General features: G+C 42.1%; 1 protein-coding gene across 2 annotated transcripts; it reads left to right on the top strand.

Annotated features, from left to right (window-relative positions):
* The first annotated feature begins 2,592 nt into the window (after positions 1-2,592).
* Positions 2,593-17,246, top strand: YTHDF1 (YTH N6-methyladenosine RNA binding protein F1). Of its 2 annotated transcripts, XM_021527251.2 has the most exons (5): positions 2,594-2,770; positions 3,159-3,183; positions 4,627-4,706; positions 8,580-10,106; positions 15,733-17,246. In XM_021527251.2, the coding sequence occupies exons 1-5, from the start codon at positions 2,744-2,746 to the stop codon at positions 15,757-15,759; spliced, it is 1,686 nt and encodes a 561-aa protein (XP_021382926.1). In that variant the 5' UTR covers positions 2,594-2,743; the 3' UTR covers positions 15,760-17,246. The 2 variants fall into 2 exon arrangements, with proteins under 2 accessions (XP_031362449.1, XP_021382926.1); XM_031506589.2 differs by lacking the exon at positions 15,733-17,246 and having other exon boundaries at positions 2,593-2,770; positions 8,580-12,064.
* The last annotated feature ends 1,070 nt before the right edge of the window (positions 17,247-18,316 follow it).

The following is an 18,316-nucleotide window of genomic DNA, read 5'->3' as shown; positions in this document are numbered from 1 at the left end:
GGGATTGGAACAAGATGATCTCTGAGGTGTCTTCCAATCCAGTCTGGGAAAATTAGTGTTTTCTAAGAAAATACTAATTATTACTTCCTACCCAAGTCAAACAGAGAAGCCAGAGCATGTCCAGGTGCTGAGGATTAAAGCACCACTCTTTCTTCTTTATCATTGGATGTCTGATCAGAGAAAGGACAAAAGTGCACTCTTCATTTCAGATATTTTATTACAATAGTAAGTACAAACTCAAACTCAGTTTTCAAACATGTGAAGACTCGGGTTTTAACTACGTCTAAAGAAAAGCATGATTGTGTTCTTCAGTGTATTCCACAAGGACCAGAATTTGCCACTTTTACCCCCAAAATTAAGCATGGAGATATTACAACACTTTGTGACTAGGAGGACTTAGATGTTGATCCCACAGAAATCAACATAAACTGGGCTAAGGGGCCCAAATTCCACCCAGGTTCTGCAAAACAGCTGGAAGAGGAAAAAATAATTAATCTGATAAAAACCCATGTTGAGGGTGGCTGCTGGCTGTGTGAGGAAAGGTGGGTCTCCCAAAGCTCTTGGGTGAACCAGAACAGGCTCCCCAGGAAAGTGATCAGGGCACTGAGCCTGATGGAGCTCAAGGAGCTTTGGACAAGGTGGGATTGCTGGGGGTGTCCTGTGCCAGGACAGGAATTGGGCTTTGATCATCCTTGAGAGTCTTAAACTGTACCTGGGTATCAGGAGGAATTTCTTCACAGAAAGAGTGATGAGACATTGGAATGTGTGGCCCCAGGGAGGTGGTGGATGGCCATGGCACTCAGTGCCCTGATGTAGCTGACCAGGGGCACTGGGAATAGGTTGGACTTGATGGTCTCAGAAGTCTTTTCCAACCTAAGTCATTTGGTGATCCTGGGTCCATTCCAGCTCAGGAAGCTCAGGGATTCTGTCTCAGTGATCCTGTGAATCTGCACAGCTGAGCCTGTGGGCAAAGAGTCCTCTCAAAGACTGAGGGAGGAACAGAATCAGAGAATCTTCTGAGTTGGAAGAGACACACAAGGATCGAGTTCACTCCTGGCCCTTAACAGGACGCCCAAGAATCCTCCATGTGCTGTTGTCCACACGTATCTTGAGCAATCAGGCTCGGTGCCGTGGCCACATCCCTGGGGAGCCTGTTCGAGTGCCCGACCATCCTCTGGGTGAAGAACCCTTTGCTCCCAAGGAAGTGAGGCACAGCCTGAGCTGTGCTCCGTGCCCTCGTCCTGCCGCTCCCCGGCTGGGCAGCCCGAGTGCCCTGTGACGGGCTGTGAGGCAGAGCCATGTCTGCCATGCGCCCCCTCCCTCCCTCCCTCCCATGCATAGTATCCCATGGCCTGGCTTCATATAGCATGGCCAACCATAACATAGCATGGCCCAGCATAATATCACATGCCCATGTCACATATAGCATGGCCCAGCCTCATATAACATGGCCCACAATAATATCGCATGGCCCGGGCTCATATCCCATAACCCAGCTCCATGTCCCAGCCCTATATCCCATGTCCCAGCCCATATCCCATGTCCCAGCCCCATATCCCATGTCCCAGCCCCACATCCCATGTCCCAGCCCCACATCCCATGTCCCAGCCCATATCCCATATCCCATATCCCAGCCCCATATCCCATATCCCATGTCCCAGCCCCTATCCCATATCCCAGCCCCTATCCCATATCCCATATCCCCTATCCCAGCCCCATATCCCATATCCCAGTCCCATATCCCCTATCCCCTATCCCAGCCCCATATCCCACATCCCATATCCCAGCCCCATATCCCACATCCCATGCCCCAGCCCCCTATCCCCTATTCCGGCCCCATATCCCATATCCTGGCCCCATATCCCATATCCCGGCCCCATATCCCATATCCCATATCCTATATCCCATATCCCGGCCCCATATCCCCTATCTCAGCCCATATCCCATATCCCATATCCCCTATCCCAGCCCATATCCCATATCCCATATCCCATATCCCATATCCCATATCCCCTATCCCAGCCCATATCCCATATCCCACACCCCACATCCCGGCCCCATATCCCCTATCCCAGCCCATATCCCATATCCCATATCCCGACCCCATATCCCCTATCCCAGCCCATATCCCATATCCCGACCCCGTATCCCCTATCCCAGCCCATATCCCCTATCCCAGCCCATATCCCATATCCCATATCCCACATCCCGGCCCCACATCCCCTATCCCAGCCCCACACCTCCCGCCCTCTCCCGCCGCCCCCCGCCCTCCCCGCGCTCAGCCCTGCCCGCGCTGCCGCGCACGCGCAGAGGCGCCGCCGCCCCGCGCGCCTTTCCCCGTGCGCTCCCGGCGCTCCCCGCGCGCGCTCGCCGCTGACGTCACCGCAGCCCGGCGCCCGCCGCCATTGGAGTCGGCGGCCGCCGCTGCCCCGCTCGCTGCGGCCCCAGGCCCGGCCCGCGGGCATGTGAGACACGGGCCGGCTCCGCCACCGGCTCCGGCACGGCCGCGCCGCGCCTCCGCCGCCCGCTCCGCCGCCCGCTGAGGAGGCGCCCCGAGCAGGCGCCAGGCGGCCCCTTTCCCTCCCCCTCGGCCCCGGCCCCTTCCCCGCCCGGCCGCCGCCTGAGGGGAGCGGAGGCGCCGCCGCCGCCCCTCCGCCAGGCCCCGGAGCTCCGCGCCGCGCCCAGCGGCCCTGCCTCGTTCCCCGGCGCTCTCTGCTGAACCACGGGGCCCTGTGCATGAATTATGTCTGCCACAAGCGTTGACCCTCAGGTGAGCGAGTGGCGAGGCGGCCCGGGGACGGGGGAGCTCCCGGGCCTGCGGGTGCAGGCCCCGCCAGGCTTTTCTTCTCCCCCTTGACTGCTTTAGAGCTCCATCGTTCTCCTCAACTTCCCCCGTGGGCTCAGCGCGCTCCCGCCTCCTCCCCGGAGCCATTTCTCAGCAAGGCCGGGCCTGAGGGATACGTGGAACACGCTGCTCCAGCCCTGCTCCAAACAAACCTTGAGATGCTGCTGGCCATTTTTATAAGTCTCTTTCTTCCCCGTCCTCGTAAGCTGTGGGGTTTGCAGTGCCTATGACAATATAAGCGTTTTTCTAAAATTAACTTTTTTACTTCCCTTTTTCTTTTTTTTCCCCGTAATCACGTGCTGTGGCTTCCCAGAGACCGAAAGGACAGGATAATAAAGGTGAGGAATCGTGCTGTGATCTGGTCGCTTAAATTGTTACTGTAAGAGATCAATTACGCAGGTACCTGTAGGTGAGCAGAAATGTATGGCTGGTACTCTGCATGGAAAACATCTGGGAATGAGGGAACGTGTGCTTTGTTTCGAAAATAACATGACTGCCATTCATCCGAGCTTGCCTGCATCCCACTTACTGCTGCTGGGTTTGCAGTGGGAAGGACTGTGCTGGAACTAAATAATTCTCGTTTAACATGAAGCAAGTTGCTACATAAAGTCACAAGGATATCCCTGTACAGTATATGTATTTTTGCCTACTTTTGCATGCTCTGTGAGTGCAGTTGTGTTGCTGCTCTGCTGTTGGCTGAGATAGTTACTTAAGTCCATAAACTTAATAATTTTGGGAACTTGAAAGATGGTTAATTTATGATGAGGTAATAAGTATTTTTATAACTATTCTGCTTCAATTGAAATTAAACTTAGTAACAAGTCATCTGAGAAATACCTTCATTCTTATTGTGATCGCTTACAAATATGTAACTGTTAAGACTTAGAAAGTAGTAATATCTATCTCATAAATGCTTTTTCATACATCTTAACCTGCCTTGAGAATCCTTCTAGTTAAACGTTAAACACATCTCCCTGTGTTTGTAAACACTCTTTTACCTCTTCTCCCCTTGACAAACTTTGCAGAAATGCTCTGCTAAATTCCCAAACTTGTTTGCTAAACACTTTATTTGGTGTACTATTATATTTAGTTCAGCTGTTCTGTGAAATAGGTAAATATAGCAACTACCACACTGTGTATTTGACCTTGGTTTTTCAAATTTAAAGCAAACAGGAAATTATTTGAAGGGACCTAGTAGCTGGTTTGGGTTTGTATATCATTCAGTAATGGGTTTCACATGAAGTAGGACTTTATGGCAGATATATATATTTTTTTCTACAGATGAGAATGTTGAAACTTAAGTTTTCCTGAAAATATCAGGATAACAAAGCTCTTAGCAGTCTTCATTTCATAATACAATGTAACCTCACCTCATCTTATTTTAGCCAGTTTAAGCAGAGAATAACACATGCTGGGAGAACTGTGAGTTTGTGTGTTCTAATTATGGGCCAGAACAATAGATGCTGTTTCTCAATCCTTTTTCACAAAATTGTTCTCAATAATGATTTTTTTGTTGGGAGTTAATTCACATGAGTTGTTTACTCACCCTCAGCTGTAGAATTTTTTATTACTAATTTTTTTAATTTACTCAAACTTTGTTTTATAAACAGTTATATAAAGAGAAACAATCTGGGGGGTGGGAAGTGTCATCCCTTGGTCTTTTTGTGAGTCTTTCTGGCTTGCAGAAGAAGTATGGCTTTTCCTAAAGTAGCATAGGGTGGAGCATCACTCCTGCTCCAATGCTGCTGCTGTTCTAATGTGCTGTAACCCTTATTTTGTAGTACAAAATGGTTCGTTACATCAGAAGGACACAGTTCACGACAACGATTTTGAACCTTACCTTTCTGGGCAGTCAAATCAGGTTAGTGTCTTTTTAACTTAGTTTTGGTTTTTTTGTTGTTGTTGGGGTTTTTTTTGTTTGTTTTGTTGTTGTTTTTGTTTTTTTTATTCCTTAGGGATGTTGTTGGCACTCCATTCATAGGATTGTGTGGAGGGGGCAAATGCCTTAAATAGAAATGGAAAAAGAAATGGCAGCATATTGTGTTACTTGGTGATAACAAGCAGCATTTGTGTTCCCAAAGCTAATATTACTCTGCATTTCCAGATGGCCACAAGTGAAAATGAAGTTGATGCTCCGAGGAGCTGGAGCTGATTGCTCCTCCCCTTGCAGGTTATTGGTGTGGCTGGACTGGGACAGCCTGATCTTACAGTTCCTTGATAGGCCAGTTGCTTGTGGGAGTTTAAAAATTCTGCTTTAGGGCTCTCCTGATTTCTATTATTTATATAATTATAAAAATTAATGTAGTTGAGATTTGGGTTGGATGCTCTCTAGGTGCTTTGTAGAGTCCCATTTTTTACACTTCAGCAAATGTTCTTTCATGTTCTCTGATACATTTTAAGAATTAAAGATGTGTTACTTAAAAGTAAGGAACTGTAATGTAAACTCTCATTATAATGTACATTAAATCAACATCCATGACTAAAATACTATTATAATTGAAAGTATTCTCTGAAGTAATTCTTGACTTCATATTCAAATCTTTTAAGAGAACAAAATTTTTAGAAACTGGAGCAGCAAAAGGTTTTCATTCACAAGTATGAAACTCCATTTCAGAAAGAAACATTTAGCAGAGGTAAACGATGGGATGGCGAAGTGTTATGTTTTAAAAAGGAAATTTATAATTCAGCCTGAAGCTGTCAGATGCCAGTGTTAATATTGATGACATCACTGAGCTTGCTTGCAGCATAGACATGTTCTCCAGACTTAAAATAATTTAATGGGAGGCATTCCTTCTTTTGGAGTTAACCTACTGTGGAAAGTAGGAAAGCCTTTGTGAGGAAAAAAGGAAGCAAAATCTTAATTTTTAATTCAGAATTAATTATAAATGAAATTGAGGTTTTCACCTCCCCTTGATTTTTTAAAGTTGTGCTTTGTCACATTTGTATGTAATTTTTAATGACTAAAAACTAAACTGTGAAATATACTGAATGTTCACATAGAAAAAATGAACCCATCTATTATAGTTTTATTGTGGGAAATTTGTCTTTGCTGTCAGCAAGCCAAATTATTAGGATTAAATAGAAAAATTGCTATGGTTGTTAGAATTTACATAATTATAATAAAAGTTTTCTTTATGGAAGTGTAGCTCCATTGACCAACTTATTTATGCTGCAGTGAAAAAATTGGCATGGCACAACAAACAATTGTGTAGGTCCTCTTACAATTTTAAGTGGAAAGTGACAGTAGCATTAATTAGGACTGTGAGATTTTGTACTGAAGACAACCATGTTACTGAACAAAGCCTTATTATCCAGTTATCCAGTCAGATTTATTCATCCCTTGAAAATTACTGTAAAGTACAGATAACTTAAAAAAAAGATTTGAAGCCAACTGGATATTTAAAATAAGCTTTAGAAATTAAAGCCCCAGCTGACACAATAATATATTTAACATCAAAAATCAAATGTGAGTAATATTGTGTTAAAAGTACTTTTAAGAGCAGAGAGAACTGAGTCAAGTAGACTCTTCATCTACAGATTTACACTCAGCAAGAGCATCCTCCTGTAAAGTCAGTGAGAACCAAGAGATTCTTCCTATGGAACAGGAATCACCAGCAAGGAACATTTTTGGGGGGAGATTGTTTTCCTGGTTAGCAGAATGGTTAAGTTGGTTTTGTTTTGGGTTTTTTAATAAAAAAGATACAGAAGGGTGCAGAAAGGTCAAGAATATTGAAATAAATGTTCTGCTGTTGAAGGGAAGAACTTCTGTTAGGGTTTTACACACTCTGGCATAAAGCCAGTTAAAATAGATTGAATGTTTGGTAAGGATGGCTGCTGCAACTTTCCTTCAATCTTGTTAGAAAACCTTGTGGAGACTTTACAGGCTGTGTGAAGAGATGACAGCTGCAGGAATTGTCTAAAATTCTTTAGCCTAAATATTTCTGAGACAAAACACTTGCTTTTCTCTAGACTTACTCTTTTTAGTCTTAAATTCTATACTTGTAGAATTTATGAGCATAAGTATCTTGAGAACTGCTTATATCTTCTCCCTTTCATCTACATTTGCTTTTATTTTTTTTCTTAAATTAGCACTTTAAAATACAACATTCAGGCAAAGTCTTTCAGAAAAATGGGTTTTTATGCTAAATATTGATTACTTTAGCTTGGGAGGCTCAGAAAACTCAGTGTATTTTAGAGGATCATCTCATAGAAAGGTGATTTTTGTACCTCTTGTTAGTGATAGAATTTGTGTGTAAATAAGAGAGCTTGAACAGTGGCAGAGATCATTTCTTTTGAATCAATAACATTGGATTTTGGCTGTTTCCAATCTCTGAAGTGTTTGCAGTACTGTATGGATCTCTTGGAGGCATATTGTGGTATCATTCTGTGTATGAAACATAAGGCTATTGAATTACTCTGGCTTTGGGGTGTCATGGAAAAGAGGTCATTGAAAAATGATCAATCAAAATTATTCTGTATCCATTGGATATTAGACTTATCTTCAGCAAGGAGAGATTTTACTTTTTTTTTTTGTTTTTTAAGAAAGCTAAGAAATAATCAGATTTTTGGAGAAATGTCTGAAGTTCTGGTACTGTTTTCCTAATTTTGCAGATAGATTTTTCTTTTCAAGTTTGAAATTTAGCCGTTTGAAAGAAGAGTTCCTCTTCTTAAAATAGTCTTTATGAGTAAGGAAAGACGAGCTACTGTTTGACTCATTAACAGGAGATGTTGACCTTCCCACCCCCTCTCTGGTAATTATGGTTGGAGTGTCACTTTGGAAGGTCTCCAATATATGTGCTTCAAGTTGATTTGAAGAGGAATTAAACCCACTTTAGAACATCCTGGCTTTGTTCTTTTGCATTGCTGAATGTAGAAATCATATGGAATGCTTCAAAATCAGGTGCCAGCCAAGTGTTAGTGAGAGGAAAAGCTTTTCAGCTTGTCTAAGAAACAGTTGAATGGGAGGAATTTTCAGAGGGTGTATAAATGTTTGGTCTCTTTTTCCATGAGTGGGAGAGATGTCCTGTTTGGAAGGACAGTCGGGAACACTCCTGCACAGTTGTAACTTTACTACTGAGGGAAGAAAAGACTTATGCAAAAGGTTGGAAAGGGTCTTTCTCCAAGAGGTTGAATGGCTTGTGTCATGTGCCCTCTGGGCATGGATTTGTGTCTGGTGCACCAGGCCCTGTAATATCAGTTTGTATCTTTCCTGTGGCAAACTTGGTGTGTGTGTGTCAGAAGTAGCCTGTGTATGTTCTATTGCTTGAGGTGTGGTTTTTTTTGTTGGAGACTATTGGCCCCCCAAGACAGCTCCATGATGAGGATTGTAACAGTATGTTATATGTATTGTCATGTTAAGGTGATTTAATCTAAATCTTCTTCCGTGTAGCAAGCCAGAAATGCTAAATATCCTTAGTTCTGTGAGCTACAGAATATAGTTAGATATGTTCCTAGCAATAATTTGGGGTGTTGGATAGTAAATAACCTTAGTAGTGTAAGTGAGATTACATGGTTTCAACATCTCAAGTACTAACGTCAAGGTGAGCCCCTAGTCCTGGGGTATTATAAGTGCCCAGATAGTTCACATTCAAAGAAGCATTCAAGGCTAAAATGAAGTAAGGTCTGTCATTAGAAATTACATTACCTTGTCTCTAGTGTTCTTTTCTGTTTGGTGTTGTGGCTATTTATAAATGAAGGGTTTATTTATCTGGTGACTGTTTTTTCTCTTTAACAGAACAGTAGCTATCCATCAATGACTGATCCTTATCTGTCCAGTTATTATCCACCATCTATTGGGTTCCCCTATTCTCTCAGTGAAGCACCATGGTCTACAGGAGGAGATCCTCCTATCCCTTATCTCACCACCTATGGACAGCTCAGTAATGGGGATCATCATTTTATGCACGATGCCGTTTTTGGACAGCCTGGGGGTCTGGGAAATAATATCTATCAACACCGGTTTAACTTTTTCCCTGAAAATCCTGCCTTCTCAGCTTGGGGGACAAGCGGATCCCAAGGACAGCAGACACAAAGCTCAGCATATGGGAGCAGTTACAGCTACCCACCCAGTTCTCTGGGGGGTACCATTGTGGATGGACAAACAGGATTTCATAATGATACATTGAATAAAGCTCCTGGAATGAACAGTATTGAACAGGGAATGGTTGGACTTAAAATTGGTGGAGATGTTACAACTTCTGCAGTGAAAACAGTAGGTTCTGTTGTTAACAGTGCCGGGATGACAGGCGCCCTCTCTGGGAATGGTGGATCTAATGTAAACTTGCCAGTATCTAAACCAACCTCTTGGGCTGCTATTGCCAGCAAGCCTGCAAAACCACAGCCTAAAATGAAAACAAAAACTGGACCTGTAATCGGAGGAGCGTTACCCCCTCCCCCTATAAAGCATAATATGGACATAGGTACTTGGGACAATAAGGGTCCTGTAGCAAAAGTTCCTGCCCCCCAACAGATACCTTCTCCTCAGTCTGTTCCACAGCCACAGCAACCAATTGTTCAGCCTGTTCCAGCTCAGCCTCCTCCATTGACCCAGCCACAGTATCAGACCCCTCAGCAGCCGCCCCAGAACCGCTGGGTAGCTCCTCGCAACAGAAATGCAGCTTTTGGCCAAAGCGGAGGAACTGGGAATGACACCAACTCAGCTGGCAGCACCCAGCCCAACCCCGTTCCGAGCAGTGAGTCCCATCCTGTCCTTGAAAAACTGAAAGCTGCTCACAGCTATAACCCTAAAGATTTCGAATGGAACCTTAAAAATGGACGTGTGTTCATAATAAAGAGCTATTCCGAGGATGATATTCATCGTTCCATTAAGTATTCTATTTGGTGTAGTACGGAACACGGCAACAAACGCCTGGACAGCGCTTTTCGCTCCATGAACAGTAAGGGCCCAGTGTACTTGCTGTTCAGTGTCAATGGCAGTGGACACTTCTGTGGAGTAGCAGAGATGAAATCACCTGTGGACTATGGCACCAGTGCAGGTGTCTGGTCTCAGGACAAGTGGAAGGGGAAATTTGATGTCAAGTGGATCTTTGTGAAGGATGTGCCCAACAACCAACTGAGACACATCAGGCTGGAGAACAATGACAACAAACCCGTTACAAACTCCCGTGATACACAGGAGGTGCCCTTAGAAAAAGCAAAACAAGTGCTTAAAATTATTGCTACTTACAAGCACACGACCTCCATCTTTGATGACTTTTCTCATTATGAAAAGCGCCAGGAAGAGGAGGAGGTGGTGCGGAAGGTAAACTTCTTAAAAAATTTATTTTATACACAGATATGGGGAAAATAATATGTGAAGGCTGCTATGGTGGAAAAATGTAAGTAGGAATTCAAAATGTTTTTAGTACGGGTCAACTTGATGGTTTCTTGTGTGTTTAACGACACAAATATGATGCATATTTCTTTGTGAAAGTTTCATAAGTCAATGAATTTTCAAAGCAGAAAGCTAAGCAGTAATACAGGTATAGGACTTTATGTCCAGTTTATTGGAGTTTGATTTATTTTTTTATCTTAAAATGGTTAATAGAAAATAGTTTCTGTTTCAGAATTGGGTTCTGCCAGTGATTGTCACTTAAGTTTTTTGCCTTAAATATGAGGTGTTTAAACACTGTTTGACTGGAACTGGGCTATCAAAATTGATACCTGTACTGGTATTTCAAATTTGTATATCACCTTTAAAAATAAGAAACCTGATTTTGTTTATTCAGTTTATCTCTCTGGAAAAGAAAGAGTTACATAATATTGCTGGAAAGTGCTAGAAAGAGTGCATTTATGCTGCTGAAGTCACATGTATTATTTGGATAAATAAAGGTTTTCAGTTCCCAGGTTTAATCTGTCTACTAATTCTTGAAGTTTTGAGTGAAGATGTAGTGAGAGAAGTCTGGGCAGTATCTGGGAGAGTGTAGTAAAACATACGATTTCATGGCTCTAAGTCTGTCACAAGGGATCTCTGTCCCTCTCATCCCACGACCTCAGTTTCAAGAATGCCTTTCTCTAATGAGGCAGTCTAGAAGTAATAACCTGACAAAATAATAGGTGTCAGGATGTGTACTTGAAACTGAAGTAACACTTAAATTTGCTTGGTGTTGATAGTGTTCCTAGACCTTTTCTGTATAGCATTGCAAATACAGCATTTGTTTGACAGGCTGATTTAGGGTAGCTCACACTTGTTTTAAGATGTTTTTAAAGCAAAGACTTAATGCATGTTCCTGCAGCTTAAATTTTAAAATTGCCATTTTCAAGTTTTTGTTGCCATTTAAAAGTGTAGATAAAATTGCTTGAAACTACCTTCATAGATTGTACCATTAAATTGCATGAGAAAAGGAGCTCAGTGTCTTTAAAACTTTGTGGCTGAACTTTTCCTGTCCATGATAGATGTGCATAGCTGACCTCAGCACAGCAGGGAAGGACAGCTTAAAATTGCAAGTTTTTCTTGTGTACTCCCTGTGGGGTTCCACAAGGTAAAACCTAAAGGGCTTTACTTGAACGCTTCATTTCTTCAGTAGATAATTAGCAATTCAGTATTTAATGTGGCCTGTGTCTTGGGGAGGTGTTCCCTTACGTAGGAGAGAGTCCTGACAAAGTGAGGCAGCCTGGGTTCCCCTGCCCAGTGTTTGTGGTGTAGTGGGGTGTGATTGGTTTGGGTTTTTAATTCTGTCTCCCTGTGCTCTGCTGCCAAGGCTGGAGGGGAGAGCTGTGGGTGTTTAAGAAGTGAGAGCACAGGGTAAGTGATAACAGATCTGCTCCTGCACAGATAACTCCCTGGCTTCCAAGATCCCAGTGGTGGCACAAACAGCAGAATTCTGTGCTTTGTGGGATCTCAGAGGGCTTGTGTTTGACTCTTGAGTTGATCTCATTTTGGGTTGATTTAATAAACACAACTAATTCCCACTGTCTGCACAAAAATATTCTTACCCAGGTCACTGCTTTATTTTTAACAGGATCAATTTTTTAAAAATACTGCATTTTCCTTCCTCATGTAAAACAGAGGCTCTGGCTTGTATTACACATTCACAAAATAAACTATGAAGTCTAATTTAATATTTCTTAGATTCACCTGAATAGCTTAGAAAATGGGACACCAAAGTACACTGATGAAGGTAATAGTGCTAGAGAGCTAAAGCAGAGCAGCAATGAAGGAATGAAAAATAAGATGCTGCTTGTCAGGTTGCACTCTATAAAACTTGATTGGAAAGTCACTTCATTGATAAAATGAGTTTTAGAAGTCCAGCTGAGTACTAGAAGAGTGGTTTTTTTTTTACAGGATATACACACACCTAAAGGCTGTTGAAGTTCAAACTATCCTGTTAACAAAGTGAATCTTCCTATGACAGTTATTTTTGAAGAATTTTACTGCCAGTTAAAGTATCTTACGACCTTAATTGACATTTTCAGATAGTTGTTTGTATATGTGCCATCTTAATTGGTTTTCAGATTGCTGGGTTTAATTCATTATAGTCTTGTTTAGCTGTAAAATCATTGAAATTTCATGCTTCCATTTCACTACTGTTGTGATTACAAAGGGACACGATTCTTAAAAAGCTCTATGTGGAGAGTTTAAATGATACAATTTCATTTATACACAAATATTTAGTAGAGAATAATAGTGTAATCTGTGCAGGGCAAGCCACTGGCATTTCAGCTCTTTAGATGGTTCCAGTGTGTTGCTAACCAGCATTTCCATGGCTGCTGTGTGCAGAGCCAGCTCCAGCTTGTGCTGCTGAGTTTAACTGATGTAGGAGCCTCAGTGTCAGTGCCAGATCATCCAGTGAGGCTTTGGCAGGTGCAATGCTGGATGAAATTCCTTCAAGTGCCAAAGATTCATCACTTTGCAGCATTGCTGAAAGAGGGTATCCCTCCAGAATTGAGAGAGGATTTGGTCATGCTGGGATATAAGTCCAGCTTTTGATTTGCCACACTGGAATACTTAAACCCAGTCTGGTGACCCAGAACCCGGGAGAGGATTGGGGCCTGGAATGAAATAGCAAAACAGTGAGTAGCATGAATTCTCACCTGACCCTCACAGCCTTTTTCAGTCAGTTCCAGAGCTGCTACAGTGTCCACAGAGAGCTACTTCTGTAATCAAAGCTCATGCTCTGAAAACTGTAAAAAAGTTGTGAGAGAGAGCTTCTTTTAAACAAGAACATAGAGTATAATGTGGCATTAGTTATTAATATTTCCTAAAAGCATGCCATCAGAGCCCTAACAAAGTTGTCTTCCAAAGTTAAAAAGCAACCTTGTTGCAGATCTTGGTACTTTACAGGTGGCAGATGAGCTGTCAGCAGCTCGTGCTCCTGGATCTGTACCAAAACAGATGGGCCCAGTTGCTGTACTGGGCTGCTGTGCTGTCAGCTCTGAGCCAGGCAAGGCCCTCAATTCTACACATTGCTGTTGTGTTGGCAGAGCTGCACAGTCCCAGAAAGCTCCTGAATCACCAAGATTACCAGTTCTCCTTCAGGTGATTAAATACTGAAAAGTGTTGGCTGCTGGTGCTTGTTAGTATTTGGAAATACTAATTTTCTCCTAGCACTGGGTGATGCCTTTCAGTGATGAGCTTTCTGTGAACACAATCACAGAACTTAAAAGGATGGAATATTGTCCTTCCTCCAAAGCTCTAGTTAAAAAACATGTTTTGAGATTAATACTGTGTTCCTGAGATAAAGAAACATTTCTGGTTTTGTGTTTGAAGATGAATGCTTTGATCCCACTCACTTTAACCAAGTTTAGTAGGAAAGTTGAAGCTACTTTAGCCTGAGGTGAAAAGAAGTTTGACAGGGATGAGTGTCTCCAAGGTGGAAATCTCTGCAAGTTTTGTGGAAACCTATTTTCCCTGTGTCTGAAGACCATACAGATTAGTGTCCTGAAGGAGAAGTGTGCAGCTGGAGCTCTCCTGTGAGATATCAAGAGTATTCCACTGGACAAGAGAAGCTGAAGGTTCCGGATCCTCAGAACCAAAATGAGCACAGCTTTGTTAGCTGCTTACAAAACTGTTTGTTCTTGCTTGCAGTAGTGCTAAGTAGCAGTAAGGAAGAGAATTTGAGAGTTAGAGCTTCTAAAAAGCAGCCATGCTCAAGAGCACGAAGAATTGTTGCACCAGTTTATGCTGTTTCAGACATTTGTAAAGAGGAAGACTCAGATTAGCCCCCAAGACAGAAAGCAAAAAGCAAGGTAGGAGGAACTGCTTGGGAACTTGCTCAGTAAAGAGCACGTTTTACTGAATTACAGAGTCTGAGCTGAGTTTCTGAATGCCATGAGCACTTCAGGTGGAGGTCTCAGGTGCTAGCCTGCCTCTTTTTATGTGGGGCTAGTCCATGAGAATAGAAAGCTTCCATTTCTAAAGAAAGTGGAATTAGGGAAGTCAGTGGATGACTACACAGAAAACTAAAAATAAGTTACATGAGGTAGCAGTGGGAAAGAGTGGCCTCATGAACATGGTAGGACTGTAAAGGGAATGTGCCACCTTGGAAATGGAAGCTGGAAAAGGGATGAAACAATTACTTTTTTTGGAAGCCTGAAAATGGAGTTAATATGATTCAGTTCTAGATACTTGTAACCACCTCTTGTTTGAAATGTCAGGCAGACATAAGCTCTTTTTATTAACAACATGTAATGTTCTGATACTCTGCCATTAGGAAATGGCTTTTGCTGATAATTCATCATAGTTGAGAGGTAAAAGGAGGATTACAGTTTTTTATAATAAATTCTACCACTTTACACAGCTTGTTTTGTTGATTTGGTAAAACAACTCTGAGATGAACTTTATGCAGAATGAATCCACAAGACAAAATATGAAGTGTTAGTTCAGGATTTGGCTGGTGGTGGTGCTTGGGCTAGTTTCTTTACATAGGATTTGGTGCCATTTAAGTGCAGTCAAGTCTTTCCATGCCAGTTCTGCACTGTAAGAAGCAAAAATGGGAAGGCTGAGCCCTTTCTGTTCAGTGTGCAGTGGTGCCCTAGCTGGAGGATGCACAGGACTGACACAGCAGCCTGTTTCTGTCCTGCTGTCATTGCATGTTCTGCACTCGTGGGGTTCCTGAACTCTTGAGTGCAGAAGTGCCCTGTTCTGCTGGGCCCTGCTCAGGTGTCTCTGGAGCCCTGTGCTGCTGCGAGAGCACAGGGTCACTGATGTGGAGCTCACCTGCAGGCAGCCCCCAGCTGTATCCCTCAGGTGACTTTTACTGGCTTCAGTATTTGTGGTTAGCAGAAACTTGGGGGAAAGGCTCAAAGACCCTCCCAGCAGCACTTTGGGACACCCTTGGGTTGGTCAGTCCAGCTGTGCTGGGTTTCATCAGACTATGTAGAAGCACAAAGCTTTCCTTCTACCTGATACTGTTTCTGTCTCTTACCCTCAGGTATTTCTCAGTGCTTCCCAGAATAGTTGAACCAATAGGAACAATTAGGGACAGAATTTCTTGACAGCTCAAATCCCTGCTTTTACTGAATGTGACTAAACTCCAAAGTCATTTGAGTGCTTCAAAATGAGACCGGTTCTGTGGAGTTCACTAATCTGCCATCTGCTTTCTGCTTGTGTATTGGTTGTGCTACTACTGCAGTAGCTAAAATAATCCAGAAAGTAGAATATTGCAGATGCTGGATCTCCTTAGGAGTGTTGATATTTCATACCTTTCTGTCTCTGTGACCTTGGTTTAAAGTGACTGCAGGTATTCATCCAGATGTTCCACCTGAGATTGCACTTAAAAATATTAAATTATCAAGTCCTTGGGTTTGTCGGGTATGAACAGTATATTTATAAAGTGTAGCAGCATTATTTTAAGTGGGTATTTATCTGGGATCACATTAGTTCTGTTAAACTATTAAAAACTCTGCTTGTTCCTTTGACTAAAATCTTAACTTTTTTCTCTTTGCAGGAACGTCAGAATCGAAACAAACAATAAGAATAAACATAAACAGTTTGATATATATACTAGAACTGATATTAGATTCGACTATGAGAAACAAAATTAAGTATAACTGGTGCTGTATCCTGGCATCAGGACAAACTAAAGCTTTCAGTTCCAATATATCTTCTCGTGCAGGGGAAATTAAGTTGTTGCATCTTTAAGTACATTGTAGTTTATTTTTGCCCAAGTGGATCTGCATTAATTTGTATCTTTTTTCTATGTAAAATTTAGTAGAAATCATTAATAAAGGTGTGTCTGTTTTTATTTTTTTAAGTTGGTAAACAGTTATATTAACCTAATGTGGACCTATACATGAGCATACTAAAGTGTCAGTGCTTCCCAAAGACTTTATTTTGGCACGAATTATGTTCCTAGCCAGATATAGAGATTATGGAGAATACATGACAAATCTTCCTTTATCCTCCTCCCAATCCCTTTTTCTTCATGGCAGAAGTGAGAAACCATGCATTGATAATTTTTTTGTCATTGGAAAAAAAAAACAAACTCGTAAGATACTGCACTTCAGAATTTGAATTTTAAAATTAAAAACCCCCTAAATTTCTGATCACTTTGTGCAGCTGCTCTGCCTCTTTATTTATCTGTACAATTACTCTTTTAAAACTGCTGATGCGCCATGTTGGTTTTTTCTGTCTAGTAGAAAATCAAATTGTCAGTGGAATTGTTTCTCTGGAAAATATTTCCTTTTCACATTCTGTTAACCAGTGCTTCAGTGTGCATCTGTTATTCCATATCCCGCCGAGGGTGAGCAAGACGCTTTCTCTCAGCCATAATTCTGCTTTACGGTTTTTGTAGCTTAATGAAATAATAATGTGATGCTATCGACATTGCAGGGGTTTTAAACAATGTGTTTAAACCTGTTTCAGCTTTCAGGTGTTATTAGTTAATTGCAGATCATTTTTAATCCTTCCCTTCATTACTCTCTCCCAACCCCCCCCAAATCCTAATGCCATTTAAAGTTTTTATACCAATAATGCTGAGCTTTAACGTAGGAACTAATAGTACGGATAATATGATGGATTATGCATCAGATGTTTAAAATTGACAGTGTGTTTGTCTAATTTTTTTTTCTGTTGGATGAGTAAAAAAACCTGTTTTAAGAAAATTGAATTTGCTGTCATGTTTTTGTGGAGTGAGGGGACCGTCGGAGAACCTGTCACCAACTGGAGTTCCAGTTAAGCATGGAAATGGTGCTCATGTCCGCTGCTCTAGAACACTGAATCTGCACGTGTTTATTGTAGAGGATCTTTTACTATATTAGAAAGCAAGTATCTTCTGAATACTATTTACTCCAAAAGGACCTCCAATTTAAATAAAGTTTAATCTGTATCATTTAGACTTGTATTTAGAACGTATAACTCTGTCTCTGGACTGTTACTGCCTGTAAGGAGTAATGGACAGCATCAGATTAACTTTTTCCTCTAGGAGAATACAAGCCTTAATAAACAATACATATTTAGCAAGCTTGATGTCATTTTCATTTTTTTCCCTACACTCAGTTGTCTTCCGTTGTTCCAATCATGCTTTTATGCTGATTCCTCAATTAAATCTTAACTTGAGGAGTGTTTTGATTAACTCAGATGTTTGCTCTCAGCACACCTGTATGGTTCACAGGACTCTACAGAGCACATTTAAGCTCCCATCTTCAGAGGACCTGCATCCATGTGCAGTGGCTGCCACTTGTGCTTGCCTTTCTCCTGTACGGTGGAGAAGCTGAGGAGAGGACTGGGAGTTGTGCTGTATCCTTGAGAAGGCAGCAGCAGAGCCTTGGGTCACCAGGGTGAGAAAAGAACTTCCCAAATCTCGTAACGCCCTGACTGCTTTCGTTCCCAGCACTTGGCTGTGTTTCCTAGCTCTAACTGCAGTAATTTGTTTTGATACATTTTTTAAACTAACTTATTGAAGCAACTGTGCATTTTATAAAGGTGTTGCCATCCAATAAAAGCACCTGCTGTTGGTTTCAGTTGTTGCATCAGAACACATCCACTGGTGATTCTAGGGCCAAAAAGAATGCAGCATCTGGATGCTCAAGAGAAATGTTAATTACACAACTTCAGTACTTTTTTTTTCCAGATGTAAACACTCTTTGCTGTGGCACACCAATAGACTTCAGGTAAATGTTTTCTAAAACAAAAAAAATAAATGGGAGCCTTCAGTTGAAACTGGTTTGACAGTATTATGGGATGATGTGTTTCAGCTGTCTGGCTTTGTGGGCTACAGAAAACAGCTTCAGTAAGAGGAGATTTGTTACTGACACTGCAGTGCTGTACAGCCCTATCAGAGAGGTGGGAGAAGATTTAACAGTGGGTAAAATAATCCTGTTCATCACGAGCACGTTGGCTGCTCAGATAACTGCAGTGCCGGCTGCCAGTCCTGATTTTTAATCCCCTGCCACTGCAATTCAAGGGATGACTCACTTTTTGTGTTCCACAGAGTTCACATTTCACTGTGAGGGGGAAGAAACATTCTTTCAGTGCCTCTTGAAGAATAACTTCATGTCACAAGTCTTGCTTATTCTTTATTTAGTCCAAGT

The sequence above is a fragment of the Lonchura striata genome, chromosome 17 (genome assembly GCF_046129695.1).
Source record: "Lonchura striata isolate bLonStr1 chromosome 17, bLonStr1.mat, whole genome shotgun sequence".
Classification (NCBI taxonomy): domain Eukaryota; kingdom Metazoa; phylum Chordata; class Aves; order Passeriformes; family Estrildidae; genus Lonchura; species Lonchura striata.
The sequence above is the reverse complement of the archived record's forward strand: the minus strand, read 5'-3'. Positions and strand labels throughout refer to the sequence as shown.

Bases quoted from the DNA above. Each gene is read 5' to 3' on its own strand.
- YTHDF1 (XM_031506589.2), top strand. From the start codon at position 2,744: ATGTCTGCCACAAGCGTTGACCCTCAG. The intron at 2,771-3,158 runs GTGAGCGAGTGG...GTGGCTTCCCAG, and splicing joins CCACAAGCGTTGACCCTCAG to AGACCGAAAGGACAGGATAA. The intron at 3,184-4,626 runs GTGAGGAATCGT...CTTATTTTGTAG, and splicing joins GAAAGGACAGGATAATAAAG to TACAAAATGGTTCGTTACAT.